This window comes from Pogoniulus pusillus, chromosome 6, assembly GCF_015220805.1.
Source record: "Pogoniulus pusillus isolate bPogPus1 chromosome 6, bPogPus1.pri, whole genome shotgun sequence".
Classification (NCBI taxonomy): Eukaryota; Metazoa; Chordata; class Aves; order Piciformes; family Lybiidae; genus Pogoniulus; species Pogoniulus pusillus.
Genome location: NC_087269.1, coordinates 16,966,754 through 16,985,996, shown reverse-complemented (window position 1 = coordinate 16,985,996; position 19,243 = coordinate 16,966,754). Strand labels below are relative to the sequence as shown.

General features: G+C 36.6%; 1 protein-coding gene across 3 annotated transcripts in view; it reads right to left on the bottom strand.

Annotated features, from left to right (window-relative positions):
- The window catches only part of BTAF1 (B-TFIID TATA-box binding protein associated factor 1), a 53,648-nt gene that overhangs the window by 8,864 nt on the left and 25,541 nt on the right, over window positions 1-19,243 (bottom strand). For all 3 annotated transcript variants that reach the window (XM_064144684.1, XM_064144685.1, XM_064144686.1), the window contains 19 exons: window positions 18,967-19,078; window positions 17,594-17,662; window positions 14,643-14,732; window positions 13,394-13,489; window positions 12,976-13,152; window positions 12,373-12,513; window positions 12,157-12,281; window positions 11,088-11,208; window positions 10,907-11,011; window positions 10,544-10,693; window positions 9,795-9,937; window positions 9,457-9,631; window positions 8,779-8,982; window positions 6,282-6,708; window positions 4,980-5,170; window positions 3,933-4,086; window positions 3,735-3,844; window positions 2,541-2,742; window positions 1,974-2,122 (listed from right to left, as the gene is read on the bottom strand). In XM_064144684.1, coding sequence (XP_064000754.1) covers window positions 1,974-2,122; window positions 2,541-2,742; window positions 3,735-3,844; window positions 3,933-4,086; window positions 4,980-5,170; window positions 6,282-6,708; window positions 8,779-8,982; window positions 9,457-9,631; window positions 9,795-9,937; window positions 10,544-10,693; window positions 10,907-11,011; window positions 11,088-11,208; window positions 12,157-12,281; window positions 12,373-12,513; window positions 12,976-13,152; window positions 13,394-13,489; window positions 14,643-14,732; window positions 17,594-17,662; window positions 18,967-19,078 — 2,941 coding nt within the window. The remainder of the gene's footprint in view (window positions 1-1,973; window positions 2,123-2,540; window positions 2,743-3,734; window positions 3,845-3,932; window positions 4,087-4,979; window positions 5,171-6,281; window positions 6,709-8,778; window positions 8,983-9,456; window positions 9,632-9,794; window positions 9,938-10,543; window positions 10,694-10,906; window positions 11,012-11,087; window positions 11,209-12,156; window positions 12,282-12,372; window positions 12,514-12,975; window positions 13,153-13,393; window positions 13,490-14,642; window positions 14,733-17,593; window positions 17,663-18,966; window positions 19,079-19,243) is intronic.

The window sequence follows — 19,243 nt, the reverse complement described above, 5'->3', positions numbered from 1 at the left end:
TAAGCATGCACATGCAGTCAACAGCCTACTTAACTGCTCTTCCTATCATCACTTTTATAGGAATCACGAATATCATGCCAGTTAATTTGCTTCAAGTCACCTTGCAGCACGATTGCTTAACAAGGAAACAGAACGAATGAAATTGAACCTTGTATATTAGAATCCTTCTCTCAGGCATATTTTGATTTTTAACTGAGTATGATTTGATTTTTACTGATTTTGACTGAACAATGAAATTGAGAATAAAGATACATAAAGCTAAGCACAGCTAAGTTCTCCCAACTCATTTATCGTGTTCATTTCCAATTGTGAGAAATGGGAATCAAAAGCAAAAAGCTTATTCAGACCTCTATTGCTTTTACATATCCAGCAGCTGAATTATGACCTTACATTTTGTTACAGAACTAAATCATGCTTTAGAGAAATGAAAGAGTGGTAAAGATTTTTTTGTTGTTTCAATAACATCACAGTAACTACAGAAAACTGTAAGAGTTTGTCTTAGGAAATATCTGCAAGACTATCTTAAAGTCTTTCCATTTACAAAAAGTAACCGTCCATAAAATATCACTTTTAAAGTTTTTTTTTCTACAGAAAAAGGTTGTGAAACTGTCTATGAAAACGTGGCAAGACTTTAATAAAAATAATTAAAAAAACCCCAAGCCTTCACAAAAGGATTCCTCCATAGAGTATTTGACCATAACATATCTGTTTTCCTAGTCCTATCAATCTACCCACTGCTCTTTCTACTGAGGCGACTCTTATCTCCTCTACAGCTATCAACTTAAATTCCTTGTTTGGCTTAATAGTTTAAACTGTTAGCATTCAAAAGACTGTCCCCCATCAGTACTGGTATTTTATCTCATTTTAAATCTATGTCACTCTAACTTCATGTATTTTTAAGTCTTCATATTTAATATAGTTCAATAACTGATGAGTTTATCCTCCAGTTAAGGAGGTTCTATATCAAGAACTCTCTTGGGACTAACTACAGAAAAAAGAAACATGAACTGATCACGCATATGTGTAAAATTAGTTAAGTTATTGGTTAAATTTTAAAGAGATGCTCATTAAATTCTATTACAATACATTTATAAAAATACCCCACCAACTCTAGGCTCCATGTATTCCAGAGGAATACACATATGAAAAAAAGCACTGCAATAAACAACAGCATGCCAGAAAGTTATTTTCCACTTTCAACTCTCTCACCATTTCAGTGTTAAGTGTACAGAAAATCAGTGCTCAGTTAAGGCAGACTGCTAGTTATCAGACCCTAAGATCCTATCATGATAGATTAAAAATTAAGACAAAAAGATACCAAAACCATTAAACTGCTGTTTCTGTTTGTTTCTTCTTCCCTCAAAAAAATAGAAACATGCAAACAAATTCTAAATTGTCTTCTGTTACCATCTGGTGGTGAAAAGTATGTTACTTAGAAGCCTTGTAATCCTTGAAGTGCAATATTAGCAACTGTCTGACGCATGCAAACTGTAGTAGGAGTGCAAAACTGAAGTAAATCTGTACTGATTAAACCACATGTATTATGGTCCAACAGTGTATTTTTCCCTAAAGCTGTAGGCTGAGGTGTTCTGATTTTAAGAATTAGGAATAAGTAACTGTACTTATCTCCACAGTATTTCCATTATTATTTTTTCCTTTTCAATCAGTATATTTTTTAATGCATTTCTCTTAAGTATGCACCCCATGTGAAACTCTTGAACATACACTACTTCTTGTAGTTTCTCATAAAGGAAAAAATTCATTTAAGTGAGAAAATTTCTAACAAAGGGTCCAATTTTATCCATTCTACACTCTAAAGGAGACATCATCGATTATCTGACATGGACTCATCATCTACAAAAAGCAGTTACTCATCAGTTTTTAAGAAGTCTGAAGTTTGGACTTCAAGGCTGGTGAAAAAAATGGCTACAGAACAGCTCATGCACTCTGTACACTCAGTAACTTGAACTTACCTCAAGGGGCATTAGTCTAATTAGAGTTGCAAAGCACTGAGTCGCCATAAAACGTACACTGTTTGTCTGATCACTCATTCTGCCCAGAACTGGAACCACTAGCAGAACAATGTATGGAACAATACCAACATCCAACTGCTCCATTACGCCTGGACCAGTTATTAAGGAAACAGTTTTCTGCAGTTCAGAATTGCCTGACATCAATATATACCTGGCAGGTTTTACACTGAATAAGTAAAAACAATTAATAAGTTACATTCAGATGAACAAGATCGATACTAATAAAGCAAGTGGGAGGGGAGAAAAGTTTCAGTCTACCGAGTCACACCCAGCCCAGTGAATTCCATGGTTTGAGAAAAACCAATTAACTTGGCCAAAACTTCATTTGATATCTAAAACAAAAACAATGAAAATGAAAGCTACTTCCATTTCTTGTCTACAGAAGAAAAATAAGTTAATGTATCATTTCATTCCTCCTCCCCATTTTTTCCAGTAACAGTGTTCGTTCTCCCAAATTACATAACTGCGAAGAAGTTCCTACATTTCTGAATGCTCAGGTAAGGATACATGCAAGTGCTTCAATTGCACCTTCTTGCTTGGTGTTGTCATCTATTGCTCCCAACCATGGCAGAACTTTCTCTAGAAAGATATTCATTGTTTCCATGGTAGCTATTTTGCTCATAACACCTACACAACGAGCAGCCATGTGTCTCACTGCAGTGCTGGGATGTTGAAGGCACATATAAAGGTGAGGCAAATGCTGTATTAACTGAATAGAAGGGGAGGGGAAAGGTTAATACAAATTATAAACAAATTACTGAGTTATTTTGAAGTAAACTGTTTTAAAGTCCCTGTTATCTCCCAAAGAATTCTTGAACTTGTTCCTTCATAATTAACTGTTCAAAACTGAAATGTCATTTCAGAAGAAAAACACAATTGAAATTTGAATGAGTATACTCCCCTATATAAAATCTGGAGTAACAATACATGTAGCATTTTAGTCAAAATGAAAATTAAAGAAGCCCTTGGAATTAAGGAACTACTTTAAACTTGAACATAAAAAAGCTTAAATACACATACAAAGACAAAAGAACCTCTTTCAGACAACAACTTTAACAGCTAATCAAATCCAGTCTACTTGGGGGTAAACTGAAGTCTCCCACAGTTTCTGCATTCCCTGCACAGGAAGCCTGACAACCTCCTTCAGCCTGTTACATGGTAGTCAGGCAGTAAAACGTACAGTCTTTATTAACACCATCTTTTCCTCACCTGGCCCATGCACACTACATGTGACTCTATTAGAACCTATTTCACTCAGCCACATAATGCAGCACAGAAGCATTTTTTCATCTGTATTTAAGTTACAAAGAGAAGGCATCACATTATCAGTCTTACTATTCCAGATTTCTCAAACCTGGAATTAAAGCAGAGCTGAGATGCTGGTTTCCATATAATAAAGAAGAATAAATAGTAGTCCTTGCTTTTTTGATTTATTCTACAGCCTATACAAACAAACACAGAATTTACCATGACATAAGACCTCAAAATCTAACACCTTAACTGCTGAAGACAGAAGGCTATGTCTTCATTTTATCAAGACTACAACACAGAACTTGAAGAATAGGCAGGCTAGCAAGTGAATAAAAATACCAGTTGAGCAAAACTACAGCAATAGATGTTTAAAAAAAAAGCCCTACAAAAAGATTTAAAACACTCACAAAGGACAGACTGAAATGCTTCATACAAAAGGAATATAATTACCAGAGGATGCAGCTGAACATCCATTGAAGCTGCTGTTGTTTCAAAAACCTGCAAAGAATTTACTAGCTCCTGGGCAGGAGCATCTCCTTTTTCCAGTAAGGACTTTCTATCTGTTAAAACACAAAAGGTTTCAGTTTAAGACTGATGTACTGCCCCCACCCTACCAGCCCCTCCAGCTTAAATCAGAAGTGTAATTACCAAAATTATTTATGTGAATGTTGTTCCTTAATGAACCAACCATAGCATCCCAGAGATGTGGCAATCGCGTTGCCATTTCAGCACCAAAATGTTTAGCTATAGTAGATAAGGCAAATTCAGCTCCTCTTCTCTGTACAACGTAAGGTTTCTGGGCCTAGAATTAAACAATTTAAAGTAGTAAAGGCACATCTAAGAATAACTATTTTCAAAGAAACTGCCATTGTTATATAGGATTTAGTTCTGATTGCAGCAATAGCTACCTACCACATATTTACTGGTTGATTCCTTTCTAAGTTATGCACTTTATACAGGGAAAAAAAAGAAAATATTTTATAACAGATTATTTAAATTCTATACATGTGGAAATTTCTCTTTTGGTGACAGAGGCCCATTTCAGCAAGAGGTTTTCCAAGTGGTTCCAGTTTCAGAACCTCAGATATTGCCAACTGCCAATACAGGAACAGCAATAACAGTAACATGCTAGGCAAGACTTCCCAAAAGCATTTATTATTAAAAGCCCATCTCTTGCTCTCACTCTCTTTCGGAAGTCGAGTTGATAAAAATCAATTTAACAGTTAAGAACAAAATCCATAACCCTTTTAAGGAATCAGCCCTGACTAGGATCTTACTAAAACATGCTGAAGTTTTATATGTCACACATACACCCTGAAATCAGGCATATTTCAAATACTGTTTTCAATGCTTCAGAATATCCACTGAAGCATCAACACCACCAACATTAACATGAGTAACATTACAGCACAGTTTTGGGAAATCCATTTGCATGGATTTATATTAAGATACCAACAATTTGTACTAAATGTAAAACATTTCAGAAGTTAATTTGTTTAATGACACACTAAAGAATTAAAAACATCATCGTCAGTGAACATGTGCTGCTTGCATCATGAAATTTTAGTCAGCTCAGTTCTCCCATGAAAAGATTGAGAACATCTCTATTGTGATACTATCAACTACTGCTAAGACAAAGTAACAGAAGGGAGGGGCAGATGTGTAATTTGCAAATGTAAGCTTTCAGAGTTTTACCTCATCAAGTTCTGTAGGAATGCTTCCACTACTGCCAGTGGGGAGATCTGCAATTGGGGCTTTTGGAGCTTTTGGAGTAGGACCTCGCCGACTTGTGATGGCAAAAGCAGCTTTCTGGTGCCTGTACAACGTAATTATTCCCCTATGCTTTGTAACTGTATGATGCATCCCATCTTTATCAGAGTTGGGCCCTAAAGGAAAAGAAAGGACAGCTGACAACACTTCAAGCTGCAGTTTAAAACATATGTAGATGTGACAGCTACCTAAAAGGGATCAGTACATCTCAACATGCTTTTAACACGTTACTGGCCTCAAGGACAAAAAGCCCTAAAATATAGAGTTATTTTCTCAAGAGCACATTACAAAATTGGCACGAAAACTGAAGTGCACAAACTGCCCCCAAAATACTTATTCAACAAGAAACACAAGTAACAAAACTTCAGTCAGTTATAAAAACCCTGCAAAAGTGGTTTTGCCCTTTTTTTTTTTTTTTTTAAAAACAAACCACACATTATGGTCAAAATTGAAACAAATTTACACTGTAAATTCTATAGAAACAGTTCAGAACTCTTACTATGATACAACAGCAGATGCCATCAGTACTTTTAGATTTGTTGATGTCTCCTCCTTACCTTATTTTTCTACTTCAAGGTGAAATAAGACATGTTCATTAACAAAAGACCCTATGTATAATGATCAAACTTTGACACAGGCTAGAATTGTTGCGAATATTAAGATCTAAATCTATGTTGTTTTTTCAGTCTACACGTTTCTAGCAAGGGACAGTCATTTAAAGAAAAACCATGACCCACAGAGTGGCACAGGATTATTTGCTCATTTGTTAAGGATTTTCTGGGATGCAACTGCACTTGGCTCTTGTCCAGCTTTTTAGTGACCAGTCTCCCCAAGATCTTCTCTGCATGTCTGCCCTCAATCCCATCATCCCCCAAGTCTGAACTGAAACCAGGAACTCTCCTGACCCATGTGCCTGGACCCTGCTCTTGACCTTGTTCAGCTTCATGAGATTCACATAGGTGCACTTCTTGACCATGTCCAAGCCTAACACACTACTCTAATTTCCATACTTACTCAATTTCCAATTAAAAACTTTGTAACACAACAATGATTACTTGCACGTAGTATGTAATTTAAAGCACCTAAATGAAACAACTATAGAAATGAAGACTCAGTTACCAGCATTTTAAAAACACTGAAAACAAGACTCAGGCAATCACATTTTAGTAGTACAGAGACAAGCACAGATGCCAGGATTTTTTTAAAACACAATCTCAGGTATCATACCTTTTGAGTTTTCACTGCTACTCTGAGGCTGTGCAGGACATGCTGCTAGTGGGGTGAGATGTGGATCCACACAGAGGGAGTTGCAGAGGTTTTTTATAATCTTTGAGTTGGGACAAGGAGACCTTGTTGTACACTGCTGAAGTAACTTTGCTATACATGAAGCCACATAGTTTTGTACAAGTGTATTCTCCTCTTTTTTGATAGCTTCCATTAAAGGCTTTATAACAGGATTCAGTTTTTCTGGAAGCTGCTGCAAGTTCACAACTGCACATGCAGCAAATGTATGGACTCGCAGATGCAGCACTTGCCATTCCTGATTAGTTTCTGTAACAGTCATTTGTACTTGTTGTCGTTTGCTGTCCAACTGTTGTAGAGTTTTAGGATTCAAAGGAAAGGATGATGTCACTTCATTGAAAACTGAAGTAACCTAATAAAAAGGAGGAAAAGAGTTATAATTGTGTTTTATCATAAAATGAGACATTTTATGAAAAAGATGATTTTCATTGCAAAAATGCCAAGTGACAAGGTATTAGCATCTCCATTTTTCCAGACAACAGCAGGAAAAGGTCTAAAATGTAGTTTCTGGAATCTTGAACTGCAACTTCAGGGAAATTTCAAGTCTAGATGCCAAAAGCTAAAAGAGGCATTTACATACTCCACCAAATTTAGATTCTGCTGTATCTGCCAAATATTTTGGCAATATGCAAGCACATAATAGACAAGTGATGGAGAATGTGCTATGAATACAAAGAGACATGAGAGCAAGCATGTGCAATGTCCCATGTATGAAGAACTTGTTTCTAAGCTGATTTTCCTCTGAGGAAAGAGACTGGGATAAAAATCTAAGTCAGCAAAACACAGTAGTTGCAGGACTCTCCCAATTAAATGTGACTAGTACTGCTGCTTAAGTCTTTCACAAGAAATAGATTAAAAGCAATGTCTAATCATGGAAATTCTGAACCTATTCTACTGCTAGGATGCTTAAGATCCTAAGCACAGGAAAGATGATGGTTGTTTAAAGTACTAGTCTGATGATGGGGGGATTATTCTTCTGTTGAGTTTTGCCTTTTACTTTCAAATGTTTAAATCAAGTCTTTCAACTATCAGACTTTTACTGATCCATTCTATAAATATCTCACATATGTCTGGCCTTAATGACTGGAATGGCCAAAGGATGCAAAAAAATGTGAATAGTAAGGAGAAGCACAGGAGTTTGCTATGTATGAAGACCCACACTACAATGCAGAGCATGTTTGGTGTCTGCATTTCAAGAAAACAGAGTTGAAAAGAGTGCAAAAAACAGCAGATAATTATGAATTGAATCTTCTAACACAAAATGACTCTTCTGAAAGAAAAATACATATTGGCCAAGCAGTCCTACTATTAGACTCAAGAACTGGTAGCTAAGGTGTATGAAAACTACATAAGTCTATAAAACTCACGATATGTGTGCCTTTACCTTGTGATTTTATTCCATTTTAGATGGTAGCCATAATCAAACTGGTTGCCAAAATCCCCTCAGCCCATAACTTTGAAGGTATGTTGAGATTTCCAAGTTAAACCACTGCTCATTCCTACATAAACACTACCATCTGAGAATTTCAAGATGCAGTATACTCCAGTCATCATGGTGGTAATCATACAAACTTAAGCTTTCACTTACCCTTATTCTCACATCCCAGTTGCAAGCACAAATATATCCAGGATCCTAATCCACTTCCCTCCCCGACCCCAAGCATCACCATTCCTTCATCCTCCCAAATCTACACACTTGCCCTATTCCATGTTCATAGCGTGTTCTCCATTGCTTGTGTGTCACATGCTTATGTATTGCTAAAATACGTGGCTGTATCTGGCAGATACAGGACAAACTAAATTTGGATGAGTAAATTCCCCTTTTATTTTGCAAGGTCTCAAATACACAAGCCCTTAATTTACATCCTACCTCATCTGACCACACTCATCTTTCTCACTGCTTAAGAGATCAGTTTGAGGTTGGAAGAAAAAACATAATTTTTCATTCAACATTATCAGCTCTGCTGTTGCTTACAGAACTTTTCAGATCAAAAGCTACCTTTTATTAGTACACCTAGTACCAATGTTTTCACATTGAAATATAAAACAGTTGAACAGATAGGAAAAAAACACACTTTAAAACACATGCCAGGAGACCAAGAGGAAAAAGAAGGTACAGAATTTACACAGTTTGACTGTGATTTTGAAGTACCAGCATGCTTTGTCTTCTGTGTAGATTTCACTAGCAAATCTACACCTTGAATAAGAAGATGCTCTTCCAAGCATCTACCTTACACATCACTCAATTTTTGACAGTCTGTAACACTGCAGAAGCAAATACCTGCTACATATCTTATGACAAAGGATGGGTAGAGTCACCACATTACTTCTGAAATTACTATTTGTGTAATAATTGTGATGAAGATATATTTCATGACAATGAGAACAGATCTGAAAGAAGGGCAGGCATGCCTCTACTTACCAGCTCATTAGCTTGATCTATTGTAAATACACTGCAGTTTATTCTGTTTCCAATGTCAGTGTGTGCATCAGCTAGCAATGAGATGAGTTGTTTACATTCATTCTGCATTCGTGTAAAGGGAACAGCAATTTCATCGTAATAGAGATGTTCAGAAAGAACCCCAAGTAAGCGAGGCTGCACACAAATGGCCACAGTTCTACACTCCTGTGACAGGAAAAGACAGATTTTTTATTTCTGCATCATCACAAGTTTTTTTTGTTTTGCTCTGGATACTAAACAGCACAATTTAGCTACAAAAATCCAGTTTCCAGAGGGACCATTAACATCCAAAATATTAAAGCTTATGAACAAAATCTTCAGTCTGGCAATAGCACAGAAGTAATTATGAATATGGGGAAGATATTAATACTAAAAGAAAGCACTGACCTTAGACAGTATGCAGCTTGAGAACAGACATTTGTACAAGAAATGGGACTATATTTGCTAATTCCTAGTTCTGACAGTTGGCATTTAGCTGTCAAGCAATGTATTCCTCCATGGTCTAGCAATCAAGATGTTAGCTACATAAATATTATTTCAGCTTATCACCCGACATTTTATTTCAAGTGAAGTAGCAGACAACAAGCTGTGGATTAAGATAGTAAGTAAAAGTTATTTTTTGCTGCAGAAACATCCTACCTTTTGCAAAGCTGCCCACTCACAGATTACTAATGCAACACTAATCCTCTGCAAGGCAGATTTAGAATTCAAGTGGAAGAGCAGTAGCTGAGCTAATGATTCAGCTGGCTTTATTTCTTGAGTAACAGTATTTACACCTGGGTCACAAATGCAGCAACAAAGCGCTCCCAGCAACCTGACAAAAGGAGAAAGAACAGTCACTTCCATGTTACCAATGACTCTGTAATTCATGATTTGAAATGAAGATACTAGAAAATCTACATGATTAGATTTTGTCAAAGTCACCATATGACAAAAAAAGGTAAGTCAAAATATTTGTAAGATTTCCAGTAACTGACTTTGCTGCCATCATCCGAGCTCGCATGACAACATAATCCCTCGTTGCCAGATCTTCAGCAATGCTGTCTGCTCCAGCAATATACTCCTGAATCACTTCCTTATTCTGGGTTTGACCTTGACGCAGTTTAGCACTTGCCTTTTCCTATGGAAAAAAGTTAGGAGAGGTTGAAAGTAAAAGTGCTTGTAACATAAAATACAAATTAATACTCAGTAACATTCACAATGACCATCATACCCTGCAAAAGGTGGACTAAGTCAGAATACTTCTTGGATAACAGACTTTTAGAAGCAGTTAATCACTGTAAATCAGCTCTCTGCTAATAGTATTATACAATCCTATTAAAATGTACAATATTATGACATTAAATGTATTATAATTATCAAATTAAATGTGTAATACTAACTACAGTGTTAAAACTAACATTCAATGCAGCTGATAAACTGAAGAAAAAGGAAATTTATTTTGGCATGTCTTCAGAAATAATGGAGTGCTTTTAGACTGAATTCAGTCCTGCAAGCAGATGGTTTTGGAACCATGTAAAGAAAGACTAAATATTCACAGGGAGCTACATGACAGAACTTTGAATTTTCATGCATAACTTGACAAGAACTATGTTGCTCTACAGACTTGAAGTTTGTAAGATAGGTTAAAGTTATAGAAGGCACCCACCCCCCTCTAATGCCTTCAGAAAGTGTCTTTACATACAGTTCATCATTCTCCTGCTTTCCCCACAACAGTTTCACTTACTTTTGATCTGGGTTTTACTTCTAGCAACATGTTTAAGTCGATGGGCAAATGAGATGGCTGCATCATTAAGCAAAGCCAGGCTCCCATCCATGGACAAGCAGCTGCAACCACATACTGTACAGATGCCTTGTTTAACAGTTCCAGCCATACCTTCAGACAGAAACATAGTACAGATTACATATGTGGTAAAAGTAAGATCATAGATATGCTGATGGACTGTAGGAACCATCCTTCATTCTACAGTGAAGCATCACAGGCTAACTGCAAAATAACATGAACAGCATTCATCTGCATGGAAGTGCAATGGATATGAGAACAGGACACAAAACCACCATATATCTTGGTCACTAGTCATACAAATACCTTGTGAATAAGATCCAGAATTTCTTGGTTGCTTTCTAAGATACAAAATTGAAAAATGTGCCTCAACATGTCTTGCAGAATTGGAGTTAGCCATGTTGAAGAGCCCTGAAACAAGAATATTGTATGATCAAGCAGGTTCCAATATGCATCATCTTAAAACACTATTAGCTGTAATTCTTACCTGGTCTTGTGTAGAGAGCAGTGTGAATAATGTTTCCAGCGCTGCTTTTCTTACAGAAGATATAGTATGATGCAAGAATGGCCACACACGTGGGACCAGAACTGTGAGTGATTGCTGAATACTAGAACATGAAGGTGAGATGTGGAGGTAGTGATAGGGGGAAAAAAGAACACAATCCACAATGCTAAGTTCGTTTTGTTTACTCCTAGTTACAAAATTATACTCAGAAGAAAGCTTTTAAATAAGGAAAGTATTATTGGATAGTGCATGGTGGTTTTAAGTGAAGGATCAAGTTACAACTTAACCATTTACAACAGTCTGAACTAGTATCTTCTGTCAAGAAAATACAACACTGAAAAAGAAAAACCCAGTAAAGAACTAGTTGACTCAAGCACATTATTTTTACTTCACTGTTTCTTAGGTTATACTTTGGGTTTTAACTGTTCAGAACAAAAGTTGGGGGGTTATTTTGAATTTATTATTAGGCATTTTGGACTCAGTATGACTTTAGAGGTCTTTGAGGTCTTTTCCAACCAAAACAATTCTATGATCTACCAGTTGAGAAATAATTAAAACCAAACTTGGATCTTATGTGTATGAACTTGCACATCAACTGATGCAAGTAGCACATGCTGAATTAAAGGTGACACTAATTAATTTTGTATTTGGGCAAAAAAGCAGCTTCAGCAGTGACAATCACATAGGATAAGAAAGATGCGGAAAGCATAGGTACATTCATATATGTTAATGTACAGTTTGCTCTCATTTGGAGTTTGTCAACAAGAAGCAGAGAAACAAGAGGTTTGTGAGTGGACCACCATATAAATAATAGGTGAGGTTATGTGGAAATCATACATAAACAACATCTAGTACTTTCTAATTTTTTTGTTGCCTTTTACTAATGTTATTAAATTAGAAAAGCTGTCTTAACTGCTTTTAGGAAAAGCAAGAGTAGAATTAAAATTTAAATCAAGTACCTTGACATATGATTTGAAAGCAGTTGTATAATTATTCCAATTTGAAAATAACTGGACAGTCAAACCTGAAGCAATAATAATTAAAAAGTTACCTGCATTTGCGGACCTGAGGATAAGTCAGAAGGGAGGAAAGAAGGATCATGATACTGTTTGTGGAAGCTGTCAAGTCATCCAACTCCAGAAGTGCATCCCACAAAGTATTAAGAATAAAAGGCACCTACACAAAAGAGGTTATTGTTAAAAAAAAGACAAAGCGACCAAAAGTGAACTTTTCAAACAGAATTGATGGAAAAGAACAATTCAATCACCTTCTGAGACTGAAGCTGGACCAGACTTTCTACTACTGGTACTAAAGATGCTGCAGCCACAGCTCGGACATCATCATCCAGATCCTGGAGACCTTCAATTATTGCAGGCAACACTTTAGGCAGTAAAGTGTTGATCATGTCCTGCCAGAAAGACCAAAAGCATTTTTCAACTTAGTAAGTATACAACGTCCCAAAGGAAGATGTATTCTAATGCATGAATCAATCTCTTCCATAAAACAGAAATATTAAAAGCATTATTTGTAAAGTAAAAACTAAGTTATGAATTTGAAAGAACTGTGGCTCTGCTCAGTTTTGGTGTTAACAGAATTCAGTGTTTGCAAAGAAACATGAATAGACTAAATCTCACCCAGGAAAGCATCAAAACCAAATGAGTCTCAATCTAAAATACTTACCACATTACAATAATACAATTTTGCTATATACTTGAATATTTCTGCAGTCTATAAAATGCAGCCATCTTGTATTCCACATGAAAGCAAGCTTGCTTTATCACACTTTGACATATCCATCTGATATTCACCCACAGCCTCCGAGTAGTTTCTTATTTGAAAGCTCTCTGCAGTTTGCCATGAGGATTATTACCTGACGTACTGCCAAAGCATACTTTATTCCTAGAAGACCACCATGTCTCACTTCCCACTGCTCCTGTGTAAGCAGCTTCAGGAGGACATCCACTGTTTTATGAACTCCAGTCTCATTCATGTGTTTCAATACCACTCCCAAAGTCTGAGCACAAGTCTCACGTACTGGTGCCACCACCTAGGATAAAGTAAATGATAAAACAGATACTTCTGAATGAAATCTGACTTAGAAAACAGCACGAGTCAGACAACCAAAAGCGCTATAGGTGGTGAAATTCAGATATTGGCTACTTTGTAATAAGGATCTGTGAGCACATACAACAGGCATGTGCAGCAACCCTGTCTGAAGCACAGCAGACCTGCTGCAAGGTTTCTTGCAGAAGCTTGCTGATCTTCCTGTTCACTCAGAGATTACTTACTTCATCTGAAACAAAGTCTCCGAATCTGTCTAATGCAAACACACAAAGAAGTCTAATAACCAAGTCTTCTAGCCATTCCTGATGCTGCTGAATCATCTGTGAAAGGAGAAAAAGTAAATACCTTGACCATTCATAAAGAATTTCTGACATGCCTTCAGTGGCTAAAATCTGAGAGCTAAACCAATGTTTTAATTGACATCTTGCACAGACAGTCTAGGCAAAATAGTCAAACAATTTAAAAAAAAGAGCCACCCACCTTTATTAAAAGGCTAGAGAAAACCTTGTAAGGTAAGTAGATTTTTCATTTTATCCCTAAAGTACACAACATTAAGATTATTCAGATAATCTATACTGACTAATATCAGCACATCCTAGGCAAGCCAATTAATAATTTTCTAGAATATTTACACATAAACTGTAAGTTAAAGCAAGCAGTACATCACCATGGGAGACTCAGTGAAAGAAACTTGCTTTTCAGCCACATCATCTCCAAATTCAGTAAAGTAGTTTAGACCAAACTTGTCTTCAAGCTCTGACCTCTGATTATTAGAGACCTAAAAGCTCTGTAACCCAATCTCAGAGCAAAAGCCCCATAAAAGTAACTGGCTCAAGCATCATCTTTCTCACTGCCCCTATCCTGAAGCTCTAGATCACTGCTTTCCTTGAAAATGATCACCTTAATGAAAAAAATTTCCATTGTATTGTGGATTCCATACTCCCAAACATGTCAAAACACTGTAGCATGCATATATTGCCTTTGAATGTAGCCCAGAGTACTACTCACACGCTATCTATAAACAGCTTATAGCTGTAATCTGTTGGAAGTATCTTATCATTGCAGCATGTACTACCATTACACAGTAATCTCCATCAGATATCACTCCACATAAAAGGAGAGATTGCAGCTTTTGCATTCCCTATATGCAAAGTACACTGAAGTAGCATGATTCACATTCGATAAATGGATCTCCTCATCCTTTAACACACTCTAAACATTGTATCAGTGCATACAGTGATTTCATCCAGATTATTTTGAGCAGACAAATCTCACGGTTTATTATTTCCCGCAGATCACTCACAGCCTCTAAAACCTGAAGTCTGATTTATAAGCTTCATTTAAGTAATGTGTTAAGTGTACAGGACTGGAAACTTAGAATCATAGAATCAACCAGGTTGGAAGAGACCTTCAAGATCATCCAGCCCAACCTATCACCCAGCCCTATCCAATCAACTATGCCATGGCACTTACCTCTTCTAAAGAGCTATCACCCATTTTACCACCACTTTTACCATGAGCTTTAAGTATCTCTCTCAGACCAGTACCTGCACCATGTCGAACCTAGAAATTCAAATAAAAAGTTAGTATTTAAATATTCAGGAACAAAAGACAATAATTACACTAGGTAACTAAACCAATACTACTGCATTCTTAATATAGTCATTTCAAGTGCTGCACAATTAGCTGTAACTTAGCCTTGCAGGAAAGGGTAGTATTTTATTAGACCAAATCATATACTGAAACTATCCAAAAAACAACCTGTTTTTACCCAAGTATTTGCCAGTTTATGAACACCATAAATCAAACATTACTTCTATCATATCATCACCATATTTGCAGTGATGAGGCCAACAAATAATTCATTTAGTTTTACCTCACTACATTACAAGGTACTGGTTTTCAGAGAGAGAGAAACTAGAATGCATTATTGTTTGGGGTTTATCTCAACTAAGTTTATAAACTAAAGAACAGTAATATTTTTGCATTTCTTAAATAGTTTATATTGAATTTTACATTATTTATCAAAAATGGTATTTCTTAAACAGCATTTGGATTCTCGCTGTTTTGGGGACTGCAAAACAAATTTCTGAGAATTACTATTCTGCATAGCTTACAATCTTGGTTTGCTTGGCTGAATGTTTTAAAAAAAAAGTGAACAAGTGATATAGAAAAGCAAATTATAGACACTTGCATGTTCCCACCAAACAGAAACACACTAGTATGAATTCTGGAAAGGACAGGAGACAAGTAGAAAGATGTGCTACAGACACACCTGCTTCTGGTGTTTTTGATATATGTGGACTAGGAATCATAGAAACAACCAGGTTGGAAGAGACCTCCAAGATCATCCAGTCCAACCTAGCATCCAGCCCTATCCAATCAACTAGACCATGGCACCAAGTGTCATATCCAGTCTCTTCTTGAAGACCTCCAGGGACAGTGCCTCCACCACCTCCCTGGGCAGACCATTCCAATGGCAAATCACTCTCTCTGTGAAGAACTTCCTCCTAATATCCAGCCTATACCTACCCCAGCACAACTTGAGGCTGTGTCCCCTTGTTCTATTGCTGATTACCTGAGAGAAGAGGCCATCCCCCACCTGGCTACAATGCCCCTTCAGGTAGTTGTAGACAGTAATAAGATCACCCCTGACCCTCCTCTTCTCCAGGCTAAACAGGCCCAGCTCCCTCAGCCTCTCCTCATAGGATTTGTGTTCCAGGCCCCTCACCAGCTTTGTTGCCCTTCTCTGGACATGATGAGCTAATAAAGAAAAACCTTCTCAACAGAAAGTTGCAAAAGCAATTTTGAACAGAGTTTTTCATCAAGGAGTCTTTACACAGGTTAGAGAAGAACTTACTCTTGGGTTTTTAAGGACACTTCACATATGTGCTTGCTGCTAGCAAGTAACAACAATAGTAACAACTAGAACTGAGTAACTGGTAGGTCCCCCTTCATCACAGTATCTTAGACAAAATACAAGCGTGCTATATGTACAGCTCAGCAAAACCTGCCAGAGAGTCTAGTTGTACAATTCTAATTATTCCTTATTTGGTCCAGGTCTGAGCTGATATTTAGAAGTCAAAGCAGGAAGACTTTGCTAGTTAACTTCTCAGCTTCTGCAAGCGGAAAACAACGGCAAGACTGACAATTCTATAAAGGAAATACCAGCAGTAAGATTCATCTTGCCTGACTTCACCTGCCTGTAACCTCTTAAAGCAAATGGTCTGAACTAGTCATCCAGGTTGCTTCTAGACATTCTAAGATGATGCCAGAGGGTCATTTTATAAGCATGTATTTTGAGGTAGTTAAACCTGTTTTTCATCCAGAACATACCAAAATAATGATTCTGGATTAATCTATTTCCTTAATTATGATATACATGCCCTATATCAAACACACTCAGAAAGCTATGAGAATGTCTGCATTCCAGAAGGCAAGTGGACTTTGGTGACTGCAAGCAGCAGAGAAGCTTATTAGCTCAGATGCAGTAATGTGCTACAAAGATATAATCACCCTTTTTCTAGGCTGAAAATAATTCTTCTGACTGCATGCGATCTGTCTCTGTTTCCAAGTTTGAAACTGTGGCACTGAAACTGCTACAGAGGTACCTAAATATGTTATAGCTGGTGCTAACGTCTAACCTTTCAGAAGATCACATTCTTTATTTAAAAAGCCTTCAAGTTAGTTGACAACAGTTATTTCCATCTTCAGCTCAGAGAAGCCAGACCATTATCAGCTCCTTCATATTTTTTCTTAGAACAGATATCAAAGCTTGTGGAAAACAGTGTAAGGATTGAATAAAAGAGGGAGCAGAACATGTTTTGAATCTTGAAAGAAAGTTGTCTTGGCAAATCAAATACAAAATTTTTGTAATGGGTATTTACTATCATTCTAAAAAAAAAAAAAAAAAAGTATTTTTAAAAATGAAGAACTAATGATTAGTAGCTTATCCCCTGTTACTTAAGGAGTAATTTTCTCTTCCTCTCCATTTTCTGCTAGCTTAGTATTAGACAAACTTGCCAGTGTTGTCAACAGCAGACTCAAAGAATACTCCTCAAACTCTTGATGAATCCAAGTCTGGTTCATTTGCTTTATCTTTTTAAGCAGAGGTTTATATGCCTTATTTAGCTTGAATTTAAGTACTGCTGGAGTTCTCGCTTACAACTACTGCTTTCCTTATCTCTTCCTGGTCTCCACTTCAGTATACGTTACATCTGTTTTCATTTCCCCTTTAAATAAGTCTTAAAAAACACGAGTTCTGTAAAAGTAGATTTGTCTTGGCAAAGTAGTTTGTATTTATAATGGATGCAATTTCTGACGTCCAGCAAAGTGCTCTTCAGTCCTATGCATATTTTTGTGCTTCTGTTAAAGGTGTAACTAGATTTTTAAAAAAGGCTTCAAGTATTGCACATCGGCCTTACCTCCCAAGAAGGGTTAAAGAGATCATTGCACACCTCTTCACAAAAGCTTTCCAAAGGCCATTCATTTCCCTACATTCATAAAATGTTAAGAATGAGATAAAAAAAATAGGACTGGATCAGACAAAGACTTCTTATATTGTACACCCATTAGCCACATGACACCAAAGACCTCCAAAAGCTTATCTTATTTTTCTTCATTATTGTATAAAATGGAAAACAAAAACAAAGCCCAAGCAACAACAAGAACACCACCAAAACCCCCAAAAACCCACACATGACCCCACCAAATAACCTTTGTCCACACTTCAGAAAACTGGTTTCACAAAGCTTATGAAGTTTGTTTGTCAGCAATGTAACCTCTTCTCTACGGTAATTAATTTTGACATTGTAGATTTCAGCCTCCCTTTAGGAATCACACTAAGGCAGAAAATTAAGCAGTTACTGCCCCAGTGATTCTTTAAATGTATGAACTTTGCCTTTAAAGAACATAATGAGCAAGTCTTAGTTTGAGAGTACACTAAATAATCACCAAAGAATTCAGTAATATATATATCACCCTTTTCAAAACATATTCCACATTTTTGAAAACCAGAAGCATATCTGCAATTCCAAAAATTCCTACAAGGAAACTGCTATGGCTGTGTAAAGGAAGTTATGGTACTAATATTTGTTAACACCATCACAAAACAAGCATTGCAAAGGCTAGCAACCAGCAGCTACTCAACTTATTGTTAATTCTTGTTATCTCTCAAATTATTTTCCTAATTATCACTTTTCTAAAGACATAGCTTAGTAATTAATTTCTGATTTGTAAAGTCATTTTTGTAGAATTCAGTCTAATCAAGATAGAAGTCTCTTCAAATACACTTCTATGTATGCATTGTGGTATAGCATTTCTTAAAGTTTTTAGCTCTTTGGCCTACTGAAACAAGTGCAAGTTTTTCCTAGACCAAGGTAATTGTTTAAATCTTCAACTACTAAAGATAGAACTTAATTCTAAATTAAGCCTAAAAGTAAGGCAAAGATTAAATAATGTTCACATGAACATTTAGATTAATTATATATGGCTCAGTGTAATTGTGGCATTTACATGTTTAGCACAATTTTACAGTTTAATACCCAGGCCTGACACCTGCAATTCACCCACTCAGGTTCATTTGGGTCACAATGAAGTATTCTTCTTCTCACATGCTGTATACAGTTTGGAGTTTCTTTGTTTCATGACACATAAAAGTAAGCTGGCAACAGCATTCTCTATTCCATTTCTCTTAAAATGACTACAGAATTTGGGAGCAAAAAGGAGTTCCAGTTTACATTACTTAGCTAAAAATCTGAATGCTCATTCCTGCTAAGAGCACAAAAACAGATCATACCTCTTCTGGAGCATTTTCTACCAATGTTTTTGAGTCTGTTGTGGGCTGGCTAATGACAACATTTGCAACTTTCCTCCTCTTTTCTTCTGGCTCCCCATCAGTGCTATCATTGCTAAAAAGGAACAAGTAGAAGTTTATGAACTGAAAATATGCTTTAGGGAAAATAATTACTGTCTGAATATTTCAGTTGTAGCAGTAAAGTGTGGCAATGATACAAAGAGGTTTAACACTGAATATGCTGTCCCAAACGGGCAATCCTTCTCAGCCTTTTCCAAGA